We start from the raw sequence: 19,449 nt of genomic DNA on the forward strand, positions 1-19,449 counted from the left end.
AATCCTTGGTTGTCAAAACCTGGGTGGAGTCACAGCTTTGTATGCCTCTGCTTAACCATTTCAGGGCTGCTGGGCCTGAGCCTGCCCAGCATCAGCTGCTGATCTGAGTTCAGCTGAGTGTCAAGTGCTTGATATCTCTGAGAATGAAGCTCCATGTGCCCCAGTTAGAATGCCTAGAGCTGAAATACCCCTAGCCAAAACCTATGAACTGGATGTCTGTGTTGTACTGAGGTGCCCTTTGGGAGGTGAGGCTGATTTCTGTGTTCTCGCTGCCATTCTGAGGCGTTGTACCTTGATGCACAGAGATGGAATATACTGTTAGGATGTTCTTTGTTTTTTAAGTAGTGTGGGTGCTGTGTATCCTCTAAATCCAAAAAGTTAACTTCTAGTTTTGTGGTCACCTTGGTTCTATCACAGACATGATTGAGGTAAGCTCCTGCTATGTGTATCAAAGGGTAATTTCTGTTTTCAGTTTATAAAGTTATGCATCTTGTGTAGCTGTGGCTCTTCCTAAAGAATAGTTGGAACCATGTTAGAACTGTACTTCCCTCTGCTTGTTTTTCTTATAATATATACACTTTTATTTTCACTACTGCTTTCCAAAGTGTGTTTTCCTTGTTTTGTTCCCATACATCCATTCTCCTGCCATGTTAATTCCTCCCCTGTTTGTGCTGAATGTGTGTGTGCACTGAGGAGAGCAGAGCCTCTAGAGAAGGGCAAAGGGGCTGTGAGCTCTCTGTAGGGCACTCTAAAGCATTGGCATAGAGATATTAACCCTTGAAGGGTACAGTGCAGTGCCAGGAGAATCACCTTAGCAGGACTGCTGAATGACTTAGCCCCCTCCCTGCCTTAGTGCAAGTATCCCACTTGTCTTAATGTGCTCCAAAGTGGAGAATGCAAGTACTGTGGAAAACCTGAGTCACGAGTAGCTCATCACACATTACCACTGTGCTGGGCTGTCACTAGGCTGCTGTAGTCTCCCTCCTTCAGTTTTTAATGCTGTTTCAGTTCTTGTCTGTACCCAGCCCTCATCACCCACCACATCCTTTTCCCTCCCCTCTGCTCTGCTGCTTTCTCCTCTCTTTCTTTCCTGCCTGGCTGCTGCATGGTGAAGGGGGGAGCAGGATGTGCGTGTGTGGTGGGAGGAAAGGGGAGATGGCAGCTGGGAGATGGAACAGGGTAGTGCTGCTGGGGGTTGAGGGACAAGCTGTCTGCCCTTGGCTCATGTTGTGCAAGGCTGGAGAAGTGTTGGGGTGACGAACGAGCGTGTTATGACATGGGGAAATCGCTGGCACAGACTCCCAGTTCGGTTGGCTTTTCCTTGCAAACACAATGGGTTGAGCTGAATAAGGAATAATTGAAGTTTGAAAATGTTTCTGACTGTTCTGAAGTTGTTTGGAAGAGAACTGGCATTATTATAGTCCTGTTTTGTTTGTGAAGGCTGGGCATAGGCAGAATGGGGAATTCTTGCCTGTTGTAAATGCTGCACACACCATCTTTTACTGCAGTTACTGTTTTTTAAAGTGAAAACGAGTGACTTCAGGGTGGAGTTTCTGTTTTTCCTGTTTGTGTGTTTGGTTTTCCTTGTGTCTGAGGTTAACTGTTACTTGCACTTGGCTGTGGGGAGCAGGGTTTGGGTTAGCTTCTCTCTCTTTTCTTATAGATAGCACCAGATTATTACTGCTGACTGGAAAGCTTTTTGGGCAAAAACAGAGGACAGCTGCATTTTCTACCCTTTAAATACAAGGCACATAAGCTACAATGCAATACCAAACTATAGGATTAAAATTTCCCTTGTTTAAGCTCAGATTTGCACTTCAGTAGCTAATGTGATATTCTCTCGCTGCACAATTATAAGTGTGGTAGCTCTGGGGAAAATGGGGGTGGAAGGGTTGGATTGCAGAGCTCTGCCAGAAGCATCTCCTGCTCCAAGAAGAAGAGCTGAGCAGAAGGATGTAGAGGACTGTGTAGTGCTCAGCACTGATGGGCAGCACCCGGCCTTGCAGTTCAGCTCTCAGCAACAGGAACTGCCGCACTGGTTCCAGGAACAGATGCTGAGTGATGAAGGCCACAGACTCCTCTTGACTTGGTGTCTCCTCCCAGCTCTGGGAAATCAGCTGAGTAAGGGTTTGAAAACCCCAAGGTTTCACCTCCGCTCCTGTGTGTGCTTGCTGTTGAGCACAATCTCCCATGCATTTGTTTAATGCTTTTTAGAATCCATTTTCAGGCTCTGCAGCCTCCTGAGGCACCGACTGCCACAATGCAATTACAGATGGTATGAAACAGTACTTCCTTTTGGGTGTGTTTGCTTTAAACCTGCTGCTTAATGACTTTGTTGGATGCCCCCTCAGAAAGTGAACAATTATTCAGCATGTTACAGACTGCTGTCATGTCCCTCTGCAGGCATCTCTATTCCTAACCTGAAGAGTTCTTGTCTGTTTAATTCCTTCTAGTGAAGCTGCTCTGTATCTCAAAGATAAGTGTGGGGGTTTTATTCCTTCTCTCTTTCCTCTTGGACAAAAGAGCCAGGGAAACCTTATCATAGTTAAATGATTCTTTGGGCCCTCTTTGTGCCAAAGTAATTAGTTCTCAGCTCTTGGAAATTGCCAAGAGCTTCTGAAAGGAAGAGAAAACTTTGTTCTTGTACTCCCCTTCAGTTTGAGGTTGCATTCATATCCCAAACTAGGTAAGAGCATGCAGCAAGTAAACAGGAGAAGGGTCTGGATGTGAAGTTCTCCTTTGCTGCCAACAAACCTTCCAACTTAATACACACAAATCGAGTGAGTGCAAGGAAGTGACAAAACGGGGACCTGAGAGATCAGGAAGCTCGGTAATTCAGTCAGTACTGAGCAAGGTCAGCAGTGCTAAACAGGAGCAAAGATAGTGACTGCAGACAGAGCAGAGTTAGGTGTGGGGTTTTGTTCTATTTAGTCCAGAATAAGCACAATGTTTTCTATCGTGTGTAAATCTTGAGAGAGAGGAGTAAAAAGGGTTTTTATTTAAAATACTCCCATCTGGCATAAATACCCCACTGGAGAGAGGGAAATGCAAATCTCAGATGCAGGAGCAAGCATCTGCAGGGAACACCTCGCTGCCCATGCTGTCTGGTGAAGCTCTTCCACCTTGTACCCTTTGTTGCTGCCCTGTCACACTGGAACTGACTCCTTCAGCCTCTGCACACCTATTTCTTGCCTGTTGCTGTGTCTCAGTTTTAGGGTTTCCCATCTGCACTGCGCTGTCTGCTCCTGCCATCTCCTTCGTTTCATGTCACTGCACAGGGAGCTGGTCGTGCAAGATGAGGTCGTGTCCCTGCCTAAGCTCTTCCTGGCGAGAACCCCTACCAGGTACCTCAGGAGATGAGCCTTTGCTTCCTCTTCTTCATTATTTATCTAGAGATGAAACACCCAAACAACCAAAGGGCACCTATTGAGGAATGAAAGGATGGTTTACATTCTCCTCTGCTTTCTGCTGAGTTCCCTTCCCATCTCACAGTGCTGCTGGGGCCTTCCTCTCCCATCCCGCCTTGCTGGCTTGTTACCACCCACCCATTAGATCATGTCTGAAATTAGCTGGTGACAACTACAGGGCAGGGTTGGTTTCTCTCGCCTCCTTAGCAAAGGCTTGGCACAGTTTTGAGTGGGTTTGCAAAAAATAGTTAAAACCAACAAAATAAGCCCTTGTGCAGGGGAGGAAACTACAGTGGGAAGGCTGGGTACCTGGGGGAGGTGCTGGTGAAGGTCTGGTGCAGAGACAGCAGAAGCTCATGTGGCATCAGGGCTTGTGCTCAAAGTAGATAGTTCTGTCCACTGTGTAAGACTGGGCATCCTGAATAGTCATGATGATGAAATATTGGATTCACTGGGGTGGGGGGATAATGTTTTGACATAAATGCTTATGATAAAGCACAACACTTCTATTGCACAGTGTTTTCTGTAGTAGCACAACACTTCTATTGCACAGTGTTTTCTGTAGTAGCTTTGGGGGTTTTGGGCAACTAAATGATGATTAAATAAACATACTGATGCATGAAAGTGTTCAGTCTCAGTAAGATGATGATGATCTGTTAAGGTGATGTTGGAAACGTTAACATTCATCCCTACATAACACATTAGAGTTCCAGTTCAGAACCAGTAACTTGATTTTAGGTGCTCTCAGCAGGGAGTTAACATCCCATAGAGTGCTGTCCCTCCATGTTTTGGAGACTGTCCCTTTTTTGAGACACAAGGTGATGCCAGCAGAGTATTCCTGGGGGAGTGAAGAGATGCTGAGGGCTGACAAGTGACTTGCAGATCCCAAATTGGAATGCTGAGGCTCCCTGAGACTCGCAGCAGGGCCTGGGTTGCTTTGGATCAGGCACAAGCAGGATGTAGAGTGCATGGTCAGGTTAGATAAACTTTCTCTGTGGGAGATACTTTGAACTCTGTGAGGGAGAATTTCTGCTGCAGGCAAACCACATATGTAGTGAATAATCATGACTGTGTCCAGAAATGAAAGAGCCAAGTGTGGCTTTTCCTTCATGGTGGATCCTGTCAGTTAGAACAGGTCCCCAGCCTACACGAGTGTTCTTGTCATAAAAGAAATGCTGATAGGTTATAGATTAAGGAATGGTAACTGCTCACTATGTGACATAAATGTGACTTTCCTAACCAGTTCCTGCTAGCTCCAGTCTATTTAAAGCTGTGTTTTCAGGTGTCAGTTCTGGTAAGCATACACTGGGTTTAGGACTTCCTCTTAGAAACACAGGCAGAATGATGTAGTTTTCCTCAGAAGAAGCAATATTTTTAGCCTGTCTTTATGTTTTTACCTTGTAGAAGGTAATAAAAGACAAATCCTGCTACTTTGCACCTTCATTTAATTCATATTGTTGCTTTCTGCATGGGTAATACTTTGGATTATTATATACTTTTTTATTATGCCTTTCATCCAGAGATCTCAAGCTGATTTGGCCTGATTCCCAGGTACAGCTTAGCAACACTTAGCATAAGACCAGTAAAAGGAAGTAAGAGGGAGTTTCATGCACTTCTTGGCTGGCTGTCAATTCAAATGCACCTACAGGTTGGAGCATCCCCGGCCTCTGAGCCCCCGCTTCCTGTGGCTGCTGGGTGTGAGTTTGTCTCAGCCAGAAATCCCTTTCCTTTCTCCTGTCCCCCAAACAAGCTCTGTTCTCTCCCAGCATTTGTAAGAGAGAGGGGATGTGACTTTATGTGGGGAGAACTTGGTGGGATGTGTAGGGGGGACCCATCCCATTAATCTGATGTTATTTTGTTGTCTGATCACAAAGATGCACTGAGGTAAAGCCACTTTCAGTTCTGTATCTCCCTGCATGTGTATAGGTATGTGCAGTGTTAATTTCTTTTCCTCATCTTTGCATTTAAAGTAGCTCAGTTCTCCCATTTGCTGTATTTACTGAGGTGGTTTCAGTTTCTTTTTCAGTTGCCAGAATGTTTTCTAAGTTTGTATTCTGAATGTTGTTTCTTCTTTGGAGACACTTGTGGACTTTGGAACCAGCTCTTATAGGAAAGCTTTGCCTGTCTGGAAATCTGCTCCAGCTTGGTTTGCTGTTCAAAGTGCTGCTTCCGAGGTTCATTTTTATGTCTCCTTGGAGGTATTTTGTCAGAGCACTGCTTATCTACCCTTACTGCAAAATGATCCACCATTTTAGCTAACCACTCACTTCCTCACCCCTGGCTCACTGATCTTGAAAGCAAAAAGGAATCAAACGGTGTCTGCCCTTATACAGTGATCTGGCTTCACCTTTGGACCATGGGCAGCATTAGCTGGGCTCACATACAAACCTTGCAGAAAGAGGAAGGATACTCTGTGCCGTTCCCAGCAAAGGGTTAACCCGTGTGTTGAGGAGAGGGGGAGAAAATCAGGCTCTGGCGGACTCTGAGTTGCCCTGGATTATTTTCCTGCGCATACAGCTTTCTCTTTTTGTGGTTAAATATGACGGTTACAGTGTAGCATTTATGCACAGTCAGTAACTCAGCACAAAACATGCTGCAGTCAGGGCATGTATCTGTAGCCTGTTCCTCATACTTTGCTAAAACTGGAATTCTTGCACTCACTGCAGCCTGTGTAAAGAAACAGAGGTGCACATCTCCATGGGAGACTTACACAAACTCCAATGGCCCACAGCGATGTTGGATTTATACTTCAGCTCCTGCTTCTGTCCTGCAGGCTGTCAAAGCAGCCTCCTGAAAGGCACAAGAAAGGCAAGTTTTGGCTCAGGCTCCCAAACTCTTGCTTGTCTTTTGTGGAATGACTGCAAGTGAAGGGGCAGGGATCTTTAAGGGCTGAGTCACGATTTTGTGGAAGTTTGTCGTGTAGTTACAAAATCACACACATAAAAAGAAAGTGCTGCTGAGCAATAGCCTGGAAAACACTGCTTTGCCTTTATTCCGTCGCTTCAGAAGGGGCTGTGTGACACACCGGCAGCCTTTTCTGCTGTCTGGCTTAAGAGCAGCTGAGGGCTGATGGGTGAGAATATTTAGCCCTGATGCAGCACGCTATCAAAGGACTTGAATTTGCTCAGCTTCTGCCATCTTCAATGTAACTCTGTATTCTCACTTTGCCATAGAGTTACTGAAGCTGTAAAGGAGAAGGTATTATTTAGCACAATTTCCTACCTTTCATACACAAATTCTTTATGTAAATAGGGGATTTCATCTTTCTGAAAGGGACAGTATAGATCTGTGGCTTCTGAATCCTCACTGTGGTGTTGAAAACTGCATCTTGTGTGGTGCAAAGCAAGTCCCTCAGCTCTGATGGCAGCCCCTTTTGTTGTGTGATAAGGATAATACTTCCCAACTCACAAGATGGATTAGTCAGTATTTTTATAGTGGTTTCACAGTGACCATTTCTGCTGTGGCTTGAAGCCTTTTAAATCAAGCAGGAAAGTCACCAGGGCAGCTGTATTACAAGACCAAGATGGGAGCTACAGAAGCAGAGGGAGGTTTGAAGGGTTTAGCTGTTGATCCAGATTGTAAGGAAAATTCAGGTGCTAATCGGTGCAAAGCTGACCTCCTTCAGTGCCTAAAGGAGCATGGCTAATGGCTCACAGGTATATTCCTTGTTCAGGTCAGAAAGCAGCTAGGCGAGGGGAAAAAATAACAGATGGAGCAATATAAAAGCTTTAAGAAGAAAGCAAGATTGTTAAAGCTAAAATCCTGTTAGAGGCAACAGCTTAGATTCTAAGCTGTGTTAGGACAAGGAACAGAAAAATAGTAACTTATCAGCACAACAGGGAAAACCACCAGTGATCTGTTTGGTCAGAAACTGACTGTAATTATTCTCCCAGAATTATGTTCCTTTTTACTGTGGGATAGACTATCTACATGGGAACTCTCTCAAAACAATTATAGGAGAGCTTAATCTGCAGTAGCTGTTCTGATTAATTTCCCCACAGAGATGGTTTCTTTCACTTTTGCAGCTGCAGGAATGTAGATGAGTGTAATTTCAATTAAAAGGCAAGAAAAGTTTGAACTTTACAGATGTAACAAATGTCTGCTACTGTAGCTGCCAGGGAACCAGCACTGCCAACACAAATTGCATGGAGGAGCAGTAAAGGAGCACTCACCCTATCTGCATTCATGCACATTAGCAACCATGGGGTCTGTTAGTTTCAGGAATAAAGGAAGTCTCATTAAACTTAACAAATGTCTTGCACTGTGCCCAGAAAAATTGCTAGACTTCAGCTCTGGTGGTGTCCAACAGGAACAGGCTCCAAAAGCCAAAATCCTCAACGGAGAAAGAGGGAGAGTATGTGAATCTTGTCTGCTGCTGCCCTTGGAAAGGTCAGCCTCCGAAACGGGAAACAAGAGAATTTCATCTTGACCTTTAAATACTGTGTTTGGATGAGAAATGGCTTTTAGGTATCTGGCAGTCTGGAATAATAAAATAACAACTATATGGTAAGGGTATGAGCTTCTGATTGTTCAGCATTTCATAGAGCCTGGTTGAGGACGGTGTAGGACGTGGGGCCTCCAGGTTGCCAGTTGGAATTGGCTGAGGTCAGCTGGAGTCAGAAGTTAGTCTCTGATCTCATCTGATTGCTGTGAGGGAAATGCATAGGTGGCCTCATCAAGCTGTCAGCACTGGGACCTAGCGGAATTAGCTGGCATCTCCTACCAATAGTGTAGTTTCCATTCAGTCCTTAGCAAATCTATTCCTACCCAGGAGTTCTCTTTCTAGACTAACATGCAGCAGGGTTTGTATCTGGTATCTGCATTTTTGTCTTGCCTTATAGAGATTCGAGTCCTGTTTCTTTCAGTCTGGCGCCACTCCTATGCACTAATCACTTGTGTAAAAGTATTTATCTGTTTATCCACCCTGGCATCTCTGCTATGATGGTTAAAATTCAGCAGCCCTGATCACAGTTGTACTTGCACATATGCAGCTTATGGAGGGGGCCTGGAATCTCTGAGTTTGACAGTGTTTGTTTTCAAAATGAGCTGCTCTTCAACTACGAATTTATCCACTTTTGGTTCACTGAAAATAATTTGCTTGTGTTGCATGAAAAATATTTGCAGAATCTGAGATTTTTTGAAAATACAAACTTCTAAAGCTAATATTGAGACTTGCCACTGTCCTGTATTCAGATGCTGGAGTTTCTTGGTGACAACAGGGACAAGTACACCCCTGAATTAAATGAATTCATCTGAGCATTTTAATCCAGATGGGTGACGATATCTTTAGAATATTTGTATTTCGAAATGCTTTGGATTTTAGAATGAATTGTGTTGTTGTGGAACAACAGCATTTCCCAAGTGCTTCCCAGAGTGAAAACTCCTTGCCTGTTGTTCAAACAAACACTAAAATAATGTGTGGAAAAAGCCTTTGGGTCTAAAAGCATTGGAAAATATTATCAGTTTCTTAATTATTGTTTTAAGCTGAGATTCACGTTGACAGTGCTGCTTTTGTGTGTGTTGGATTCGGTCCTGGAAGCAAACAAGCATTCAGGAGCAGACATGGAGCTGAATGTTTCCTTGGTCTCACTGCATTTACCCAGCCAGGAGCATGCAGGGGCCCGTCCCAGCACTGCCTCATTGCAGCTCAGCACTCCTGTTTCCCCTCAGAGCTGGACACCGAGATCTCGTCTTTCAAATGGAGACTTTCATTATCCTTACCTGAGTGGTAGGTTAAAGAAAGGGGTTTTACTTCATAGACCTGTGAAAAATGGTGGAGATGAGTGAAAGGAAAGCCCTTACATTTAAACCAGGAGTTGTCTTGTCCAGGTATTAGTACATTAAACTGTTCCAAGAACCAGATTGTCACCAGGAGAGAGAATCTCCTGTTGAAGGTAAGGAAATCCCCATCTATTCCATCTCAGTAACACCATGCTGCCGTTAGCATTTGTTGTTGCCCTTCTGAACCTCTCATTGCTCCACAGTCACTTTTTTGTTGGCTAAAGCATGCAATGGGCTCTATGCCAGTGCCTGAGTTCAAAGCACAACCGTATGTTTTACTAATTTTCTTGCATTATAAGTCAATGGCTTTCTAATCCATTCCCTCCTGTTTCCAGACAGGTGATACACTGCTTTAAGGCCCTGACACCATTTGTGGTGTGAAGTAACAACTTCCCTACCTTGGTCACTGTTGTGAATGCTCCACCCCTGGCAGTGTTCAGGGTCAGGTTGGAGAGAGCCTTGGGTGTCATGGTTTAGTGTGAGGTGTCCCTGGCCATGGCAGAGGGTTGGAACTGGGTATCTTAAGCTCCTTTCCAACCCTATTCTATGATTACTGTGCAGGATGAGGCAGTGGGGCTTGAGAGCCACCCTGCCTTCACCGAGGTACCATGAAGTGTCCTGCCTGTGGAGACCTCCTTGCCTGACCGGCCACAACCACATGTGGAGCGCTGAGGAGTTAGTGCTTCAGTGTACTCTGAAATACAGCCCCGGAGCGATGATAACGAGTCCCTACGGACCAACCCACAGCTCCCCATAGCCACACTGGGGCTCCCATCGAGGGTAGGCCGCGACGGGCAGGTGTGAGGCAGCGGCTCGGCCTGTGTGGTGACTCAGCGTCGGGGTGGCTCCGGTGAAGCCGGTAGCAGCGTGTGTACGGACCGGGGTACACCCACACCGACACCGACACCGCGAGGCGGCCGCAGCGCGACCGCCCCGCGGAGCCCCTGGGGCGAGGGGCGGGGAACCCCGCAGAGGGGCGGAGCGGGGTGACAGGTGCGCGCGCGCGGAGGGGTCCGGCGGCGGCGCGTCCCTCACCCCCCACCCCCCCCATCCCTCCCCTCCTCCATGAATATGCAAATGTAGGTATAATTTCCAGCCAATGGCGTGCGCGCTGGTCACATGGTGCTGGTGGAGGCTCAGGGAAGAGAAGTTGGGTCTCGCTGAGCGCAGGCAGCGCCGCGAGCAGCAGCAGTCGGAGCCGCAGCCCCAGCGAGCCGGGCAGGGCGGGCGGGCGGCCGGGGCAGCGAGCCACACAGCCGCTCCCCGCTCCCTCCTCCCCGCGGGGTGCCCGGCGGGCCGGGGGCTCTGCCTGGACCATGCCGATCCTCCTCTTCCTCATAGACACGTCCGCCTCCATGAACCAGCGGGCGTATCTGGGCACCAGCTACCTGGACATCGCCAAGGGCGCTGTGGAGATCTTCATGAAGGTGAGCGCGGGGCCGGGGCGGGGGAACCGCCGCCGCGGTCGCCCCGTTCGCCCGCTCACGCCGCTTCTCTCCGCTCTCTCTCCGCAGCTGCGGGCCCGGGACCCGGCCAGCCGCGGCGACAGGTACATGCTGGTTACCTTCGACGAGCCGCCCTACTGTATCAAGGTAATAACCCCCCCCGCTGCCGCCCCGGCCGTCCCGCAGCCGCCCCTGCGCCGCGGTGGGGCCGCCCTCGGCGCGGTGGCGGCGCGGCGCAGCCCTGTCCGGCCCGGCGGCGGCAGCAGCAGCCTGTGAAGATGGCGGACATTTTGCTTTTGTATGGAGGAGAGAGGCTGAGGGCGCTGCTGAGATGGAGGAGGGGGGGGGGAGGAGACAGACGGGAGCGTGATTCACCGCCCCGACGTGCCGAGGGGGGCGGGCCCCGGCGGGCCGCGCTCCGCCTCCCGTGCCCCTGCTCGCTCGCCTCCCGTGAGGCGGCGGCTCCGGCGGGGGCCGCGCCTCGCCTCAGCCGCGGGTCGCTGAGGGGCACGGGGTGAGGGCAGGAGGCAGCGCCCTCCGCGGGACCCGACCTCTATGGGACGGAGGCACCCGCGAGTGCTGTCCGCCAGCAGCGGGGCTGGGTGCTGGTGTTCACCGTCCTCCGTACTCCTGTACGCGGTAAGCCGCACCGGTGCTGGACAAGGTGCCTGTGATTGCGGCTCCGTGCAGGGTTGTGGTGAGGTGGAGATGCCTGGCAGACTGCGCTCGTCCCTGCTTTCTCATTCCTCAACACTGAGGCAAGCAGGGCCATGCCATTTATCACGTCGACTGCACCACGAGGTTATGGCAAGAGGAAGAGAAATCGGGGCTGTGTCCCTTGTACCGTAGCCTTCACCTTGCTGATAGAAACATCTGACTTCAAACGTTTAAATAAAGCATGCCACAGAACACATCATTGCCATGGGAGCTTTAGAGTCTTCCTGGATTAGGACTTCATTTGCCATGACTAACATAGTAGTTAAAGTCGTTGGCCTTGGACCCATAAGTATGAAGGCTAAACAAGTTCAAGTAAAAATATGTTGCTGGGCATCCCAGAGAATAAGAACAAACCTGGCAGAGATCCCCCAGCTAAAACTTCTTGAAGAGAACTCATAAACTCCCCCTGTGCTCATACTGTCTGTTCACATCTTTGATAATTGGGAAACTTCATTCTCAGGGGCTTTGAATCTCAGCTCCTTTCATCATCAGGGTATTTACACAGTTAAGTCCAGCCTGCCTACTGAAGTGATAGGAGTTGAGTCAGTCTTTATTGTTATTGCAGTTCCTTGCCTCAGAAGGTGCAGAAGCAATCCTATTTCTATGAGCTGAAACCGTCCTTTTTGACTTAAAGGAACCTTCTCTCTGCCCAAAACCCCAGCCTGCTCAAGAGAGGGTTTTTTTTACACATGGTGCACACACCCTTTTCCTTGTCCATATTTGTGGCTGGATATAAAACCTAAATCCTTGTTACACTCCTGTTAACTAGATTTCTTGTATTAAGGGCTTTTTCTCCTAGTTTTGTGTCAGATATTTCCCAAGTGTACCTTTCGTATGTTTGAGGAGGAAACCTTTTCACTGCAGTGTTAGCAAGCATACTGGTGGCTTAATAAAACCATGATTCTTCTGCTGGAGCTCTGTGGTAATGCTACAGGTTATTACCACATATATACTCGAATCTGCTGAGGAAGATCTTTCTGCTTAATGAGCATCTGTGTGCATTCTAATGTAATGAGCATCTGACTCTTCCCAGTGTTAGTAAATAGTAATTGGAACAAGTGGGACTGTGTGATATCTGTGGTAGTGTTCAGTCATGTTTGATGTATAATAAATAGTGGGGGGGCAGGAGGGAAAAGCATTGTGGTTCTTGTAACTTGCTAATGTCTCTTTTTAGAAAGGTATTTTCCAAACTTGAGCATGCTGATTTTGTTAAATGGGACCTTAGACAGTCTTTTGGTAACTTGTGCAGGACCAAGCTGCAGATCCAATAAATACATGTTTATAGGAAGTATGATCACAGCTCCAGTTCAACCATTACATAAAGGCTTCATGGCATAAATCAGTGTGATTAGGCTGTCATCTTGTCTCACTCCAGCACAGGAAACCTCACAGCAATGTGATTCTTCCCCTGCTAGAAGATGTGTTCTCAAGACCTTTTGCTGGTGTTGCTGATGGTGTTTTCTAAGAACCACAGTTATGCCAGAAAATATTGTGGACTAGGTCTGGCTCTGCATGTCTTGCAAAATGTGCTTGTGAAAGAAAACAAGAAATCAGCTAATGCTGCTGTAGTTTGATACTTTTATCTCTTGATTTAGAGAAGGGCAAACCAAACCTGACAAGTGGATGTGTTTTGCAAGTGTGCTTTCCAAGTCTGTGCAATAGGGTCTGGTTTTGGTTAGTGGCTGCTTTATCCTCTTGTTTTCTTTATGATTTACACTAATTAAATTGCATAATCTCACAGATAGCTCTTAAAGTTACCAATGAAGCCATGGAGAGAAATGATCCTCTTGTGGAGACCACCCAGGACGGGGAGGTATTATGGGAACTTCAGGTCGGAGTAACTGATATTAGTGCATTGGGTTTGTTCCAGAATTCATTTATCTGTAGCCTTAAAGTACTTTAAATCAACAGTGCTGGTTCACTTTTGATGGACAAGAATATCTCAAGAAAACATCGTTCACATGGTGGTACTGTGCTAAGCAAAAGCATCCTGCTGTTGCACCGGTGATTTATTAAGGTCTGTTAAAGTAAGAGAATGTATTTGGAGCTGTCTTTAGGATAGAGGATTTGAAAATAGTTAAGAGACCTGTTTTTAATTGACTGCTCATAGTTCTCTATTTATGCCCCTCTTTAAAACCAGGATTATTCAGTCTCTCAGTTTGCACTGTGGCTCTGCAGGAGCTCTGATGGCATGTGTCTAAAGAGGAGACAGTGTGCTGAGCTGGGCACATGGGGACAAGGAGATTGGGGTGGAGGAATTCAGTTCCACTCCTGTAGCAAATATCTCTGGAACCTCTTTAGCTCTTTTGCTGCTGTTCATTACATAATGCATAGATGGTGATTTGTGACAGTAATTATGCAGCCGTGCGCAACTCGGACATTGCTTCCAAAATACTATCCAGTAAGAGACAAGTGTTTAGTATCTTAAAAGCATGTTACGAGATTTATAAAGCCATAGTGGTGAAACAATATGATCTTGTACAGGTAAATGGGAAGATACCTGTAAGTTCTGTTGAATATGGGGTTAGACTCTCGTTTTATGGGCTAGGAGAGAGAAATCGGATGTTACTTCATGAGGTAAGAAAGTTCAACCTAACATATTTATAGTGTTTTTCCACCACTGTGAGTTTTTAGATTTAAACCATAATAGGATGCTGTCAAGCAAGTCCTCTTCAGGATAGTGGCATGTTAGCAACATCGGAGTGAGCTGGTCCATTCTGATTTGGCGTACTTGGGCACCCTTGGGAAGCTCATGATACCTCTAGTAAAACTCCTTTGTAACCAGTAGCATGTGGCAGGTGTCTGTTACAATTAAACCACAGTATAGACATTGAAGCAATTTACTCTCCCATGTGTATCCAGTTCTCTTGAGTGGGAAAAATCGGTTTCAGAACAGTTGTCTGGCACAGCATTTGGTGTTCTTGGCCTTGTAGCTGAGATAAATGTGTTATCTGATTCAATGGATTTGGTACCCGATGTGTCCTTGTTTCGAAGCCTTTTATATTCATGGACTCCTAGGACTTGGAGCTTGCTCCAGCCCATGGGTGCTTTGACCTTGGGTGCCAGCCTCACCCTTCTCATCCCATTGGATTTAGTACCCTCCATGGCTGGTACTGAATGCCAGGGAAGAGGGTGAAAACCAGCAGCTTGTGGTTCAGACACCCATGTGAAGGGCTGGAATGTCCCTAATGGTTTTCTGTGGCTTTTTCTATCTATTAGCCCAAAATCATAGAATCATAGAATGGTTTGGGTTGGAAAGGACCTTAAGAGTATCTGGTTCCAACCTGCCTGCCATGGGCAGGGATGCCTCACACTAGACTCTGTAACTTTTAACATTGCCAGGTGCTTTTTATTCCTCTGTCAAATACATGTTTCAACGACACCTACCTAGATTCCTCTGTAAATGGAGCTCATACCAAAATCTGTGCCTAAACTGGAGTTTTTCAAAAGGAAAGCAAGGTTTAGCTCTTTGGTTTTTATTACATTCTTAATTCCTGTTCAACCTCACATCCTGCAGTTTGTGGTCTGCTTGTGGATTTGTGCTGCAGATGGGTAGTTCAGGCCCAGTGGTGGTCAGATGTGAAGTTATTGATTAACTGGACTGCTCTGTTCCCTTGTGACTGATATCTGGCTGCTGGCAGTGGGATGGCCTTGCCTCAGTGCTTGAGGAATATTATTTATGGTAGGGTCACAAGAATATGGCTTTTGCTCTGCGTTCTTGTGAGATTCTGTGGGATGACCTTCACAAATGATCTGGCCATAATTCAGGGGACAGAGAACTGAAGTTATGTTTACTCTGCCAAATCTGAAATTACATGTATACGTATCTTCCTCTCTCTGTTATGTGTTACTCTGAATTTGGTTCAGTTGTGACTGCACTGTAAAAATAGGCTCACTGAATTTGAGTGCAGAAATATGGACGTAGCTGTCTGAGAAGTACCTTAAAATAGTTAATACAGTGAAACACTTTACTGTTTGAGAAATGCAAACTGGGACTGATAGATAGGATGCCTTCCAGTTCTGTTGCTGTTCCCTGCTAGTCTGAACATATGTTCAGTGCTAAAGAGCTCTCTTGTGGAAGCAGCCTGTTGTGATGGACTGAGCAACCTCCTCTGTCCCCCTCAAATTCCCATAAGGGATTGAGCTTGATGACTTCTGATTTTTGGGGTTGGATTGGGGTGGAATAGGAATTTGTAAAGGCTCTCTTAAATATCTCTCAAAGAGTATTTATTACATGTAAATACCCTGTTCATTTATGGTATTACGATAGTGCTTCCAAACTGGGACTTCATAAGGTCAGTCTCAGGGTCTGACCTGCCACTAACTGCCACTGATCCTGCAAAGGGGGGGTGGCAAATGAATAGGCTGTGCTGCAAAACAGAGATGGGAGATCCATTTGTCTGTTTCTGGAAGGTATTAAATCAGAGCTCCTGACCCTGAGCTGCAGGGAGAAAGAGAAACCCAGCTGTGAAACCTGTTGGGTTTGAGGCAGAGTTCTGCAGGAAAGCTGCCCGAGATGATAGGTAATGCATTTGTATGTGTGTGTTTTAACTTCTGGCAAGGAAGAAAACCTGAGGAATACCTGGTAAGCTGACTTAAAGCAAATCCGCAGAATAATCTTAAATTGGTTAAGCCTTTACAGCAACCCTAAGACACATAAACCCATCAGTTTTATGTGTAAAAGGTCTGGCTGTTGGCAATTGCGAGTACTTGGTGGTCTGACCCGTGCTGTGGAAAGGCCTTATGAACAGCTGGAAGTACAGCTGGGGTTTCACAAGTTGGGACTGAGGTATGCAGGCAGAATTGTATGGTGCAGAACAGATACTGACTACAGGGGCAGGAGGGGACCTGATACCAGAGTGATACAAAAGGAAAAGAGCCGAGGTCAGTGGGAGAGGCCTATCTTTCTCTCCAGATACTCTGTGAATGATGTCCAAACTTTGGGAACCTGCTAGCCACGCATTACTGGAAAGAGCTAAAAAATGCAGAATGTAGTACTGAAGAGTGGATGAGGAGGCTGTTCTGTATTTGTTAGGGGAGTTAGAGCTATTCCTCCTTTACCACCATACACATTTTGAGTCAGTCCGAGCAATATTTTTATTTCTGAGCACTAATGTCTTTCATTGGTACCTTCCCTTCAGTTTTGCCATAATACATCTTTCACATAGTGTGCTTTGGGTTTTGTCATGGAATTTGTCTGTTTGCAGCAGGCTGACTTGCAGCGTAAATGCCTGGCAGGTTAAACCCAACGGTTGGCTCTTCCTCTCTTAAACACAATGGAGTTAAAACAGAAGTCACTTAAGTGTTTAAGGAGCACTCATGCAGATCCTGGTTGCCTAGTTCTTTCTGAGAATAAAACAAACCCATACCTCATCTGTTTGAGAATCTCTCACCAAACAGTTTTTCTGTGTTCCTTTCTAACTGCCTTATCACTTACGGAAGTGTGCAGTGTGTGTATGCATGCAAAGAGATACTTTTTAATTAAGCAACTATTTTGAATTGGATAAGTAAGGCCAACTACAGCTAAAAAGTTCTTGTTGGTTCAAGTGGTAGGTTTGTATTTTATGTACTGAAGTGCATGTGTCTTATAATCTAAAAATCTAATTAAAAAAGCCTAGCAATTATCAGTTGGCATGTCTGTAGTAGTATGTAATAATGTATTGTAGCTCCTTTTAGCTTATAAAGGTACTAAATGGGTTCCAGTAGAGAGCATGCTTTAAAAAATACATTCCCTTTCTTGAAACACAAGATATTGAATAGTGTAAAGTATCTTAAATGCATTAAACATGTGTAAGCATGAAAGTCTTGCTTCTTTCTCCCTGTCTTGAGTGACTGCTTCTTGCTGTCTTCCTCTTGGGAGTTGTGGTGAGCATCCTTCTGCAGGAACTGGTGTGAGAGGAGAAAGCATCATACTGAGGAGTTTTGTGCTCAGTAATGTACCTTTCCTTCTGAAGAACCCAGACAAACTAGTAATAATCAGAGTGATTCATCCTTCTAAAAGAAATACTTTAATGCATTCTGAAATTGAGGTCTCATGTAAAAAATCAAGTTCATGCACAAGGATGATGAAGTTTTTGCAATGGACTAATTTGAAATGGAAGGGCAGTTCAGAAATGAGCTTCTTGACAGATAGGGTGACCTGAACTCTGCTTGGCTGTCACTTCTGTTGTTTCTGAAGTTAAATAGTGGAAGTTTTGCTTCTGCCTGCTACCTGCCTGCACGGGAAGGGAGACTGTGCCGCTGAGTTAATGAAAATACTTGAACTGGGTCTGTTTCTTTAGGAATCTGCAAACTGAAGGCTTGTTCTTTGGTCTGAAGTGGGTTGCAGCTTCCTACTATTGATGAGATGCCAGAGGCCTTGAATGGAAACCAACATCTGGTGTTGATAGCTGCTGTAGCCATTTCTCTTTTTTCATCTTTCTCTTTGGTTCTTGAGTTGATCTTGGACACATTCAAAGATGTAAGCCCTTAAGACTACAGGATAAACTAGACAAAAGTAGATAATGTTTGCACTAAGAGGCTTAACTCATCCTCAGTGCAAAGGTTGTCTTTATTTTAAAAATAGAAGCTTAAAATGGGGAATCAAACAGTTGAGCTGGAGCTCCCTGGTTGTATTTTTGTGGTGGGATGTTCAGTCAGGAGGAAGGGGCTTTGTGAAGTTGGGGGTTTCTGCATTTACTCTTTTAAACTATGGTGCTGAATGCTGGTTGTCTCACACTGGATCAATGAGAAAGGTAATTAAGGTTGGAGACACTTCTCAGTGTTCACCCTTGCAAATACTCTTCAAAACAGCTTGCCAGGAAGAGCTAGTTTGCAGCAGTGGTGGAAGAACGATGTTCTGAGCTGCTTGTGAGCAAGGAAAGACAGAATTTGGTGTTTTCCTATTTCAGACAGCTGGAATCAAATGGAAAAAGGTAAATTCTGTACCATGTCCCTTGTCTTTTTGGAGGAGAGGGCAGTGCCCCTAAGTCCAAAGGGCCTGTGAGGAAAGCCGGGAATTCTTCAGCTCTTCTCTTATTCACTTTCTCTATTGAATGCCTGTAGCCCTGATTTTATTTAATAGCATAGACTACCAGAAAATCAATGCAAAGAGCAGTTGCTGCTGTTCCAGATTTTAAATGCAGATTGTTATTTAAGTAATTCGCTCCTGTAAGTTTAGAGTCTTTAAACTTCATTGTTATAGTGTATCTCTTAATATATAATTCTCGTGCTTCTACCCCCCCAAAAGAAGTATACAGGTAGTAATATAAAGTCTTGCTTCCTGTTTTTCTTGCTAATTTCAGATTATTCAGAGAACAGTTGTGTAGTGATCAGTTTCTCATTCCATTTCAGCTATAAGCAGCATGTTCTAAGCGTAAGGTCTTAGCAAGGTGCCAAGGAAAAAGTACATTCTCGTAGTGAGACTCAGTTATTGAGCAGATGAGAATCTGTGGTTGCCCATAGACTTACAAGTCTGTATTCACTCTGCAGAGTGAATCTCTGTATTCGCTCTGCAGAATTCACTCTGCTTTGTTTGAAAGACAAAGTTTCATTTAGTGCATTTATAAGTATCTCTTGACACTTGAACTACTTATTTTACCAGGTAAGTAAAGCGGAGCCTTGTTTTCTTCTAAATAGCTTTTCCCTCCCCTTATTATTTTCTAGCTAAAGAGCCAATCTCACATTTTACCCAGTTTCTGTGATTATTTGCTTGGGTTCCTGTGCAAGCTTTCCAGGAACAACAGCACTAGATGTCTTAGATGTTAGTCTAGGCTACAGAATGAATGCTTCAGAATGCCTGAATTTTGTCCTTTGAAGAGGAAGATGGTTGTTGAGCTGTGTGTTCAGAGATGCTTTTAAACTCTTAACAGTCTCAGACAGTACTGAGAAAAACACAGATCTTCATAAGGTGGATGTTGAACAGCTCATTTGGCTGAAAACAAAGCTCTACAGTGTGGTTAAGCTGGTGTTATGTTGCTTCTAAGTGGGAATAGTGCATTAGTATTGGTCTTCATAGCATGTTAGTGGAGCCAGGAAGTTATTATTTAATAGAAACATAAAAGGGGGAATAATTCAGCTCTGTTTTGTGGGAAAATCTGCATCTGTTGAGCCACAACACT

General features: G+C 45.4%; 1 protein-coding gene across 7 annotated transcripts in view; it reads left to right on the top strand.

The window, feature by feature from the left end:
* Positions 1–9,951: 9,951 nt before the first annotated feature.
* The window catches only part of LOC101881476 (integrator complex subunit 6-like), a 40,392-nt gene continuing 30,894 nt past the window's right edge, over positions 9,952–19,449 (top strand). For 3 of the 7 annotated variants that reach the window (XR_004549672.1, XR_004549671.1, XM_034063660.1), the window contains exons 1-2: positions 10,352–10,615; positions 10,703–10,780. Coding sequence is in view for 5 of the 7 variants with exons in the window: in XM_034063660.1 (XP_033919551.1) it covers positions 10,505–10,615; positions 10,703–10,780 (189 nt within the window). In the remaining 2 variants the exon portion in view is untranslated. Of the gene's footprint in view, positions 9,969–10,343; positions 10,616–10,702; positions 10,781–19,449 lie in introns of those variants that run through there. The other 4 variants (XM_034063663.1, XM_034063664.1, XM_034063661.1 and 1 more) reach the window with 3 other exon arrangements.

This window comes from Melopsittacus undulatus, chromosome 6 (assembly GCF_012275295.1).
Source record: "Melopsittacus undulatus isolate bMelUnd1 chromosome 6, bMelUnd1.mat.Z, whole genome shotgun sequence".
NCBI lineage: Eukaryota > Metazoa > Chordata > Aves > Psittaciformes > Psittaculidae > Melopsittacus > Melopsittacus undulatus.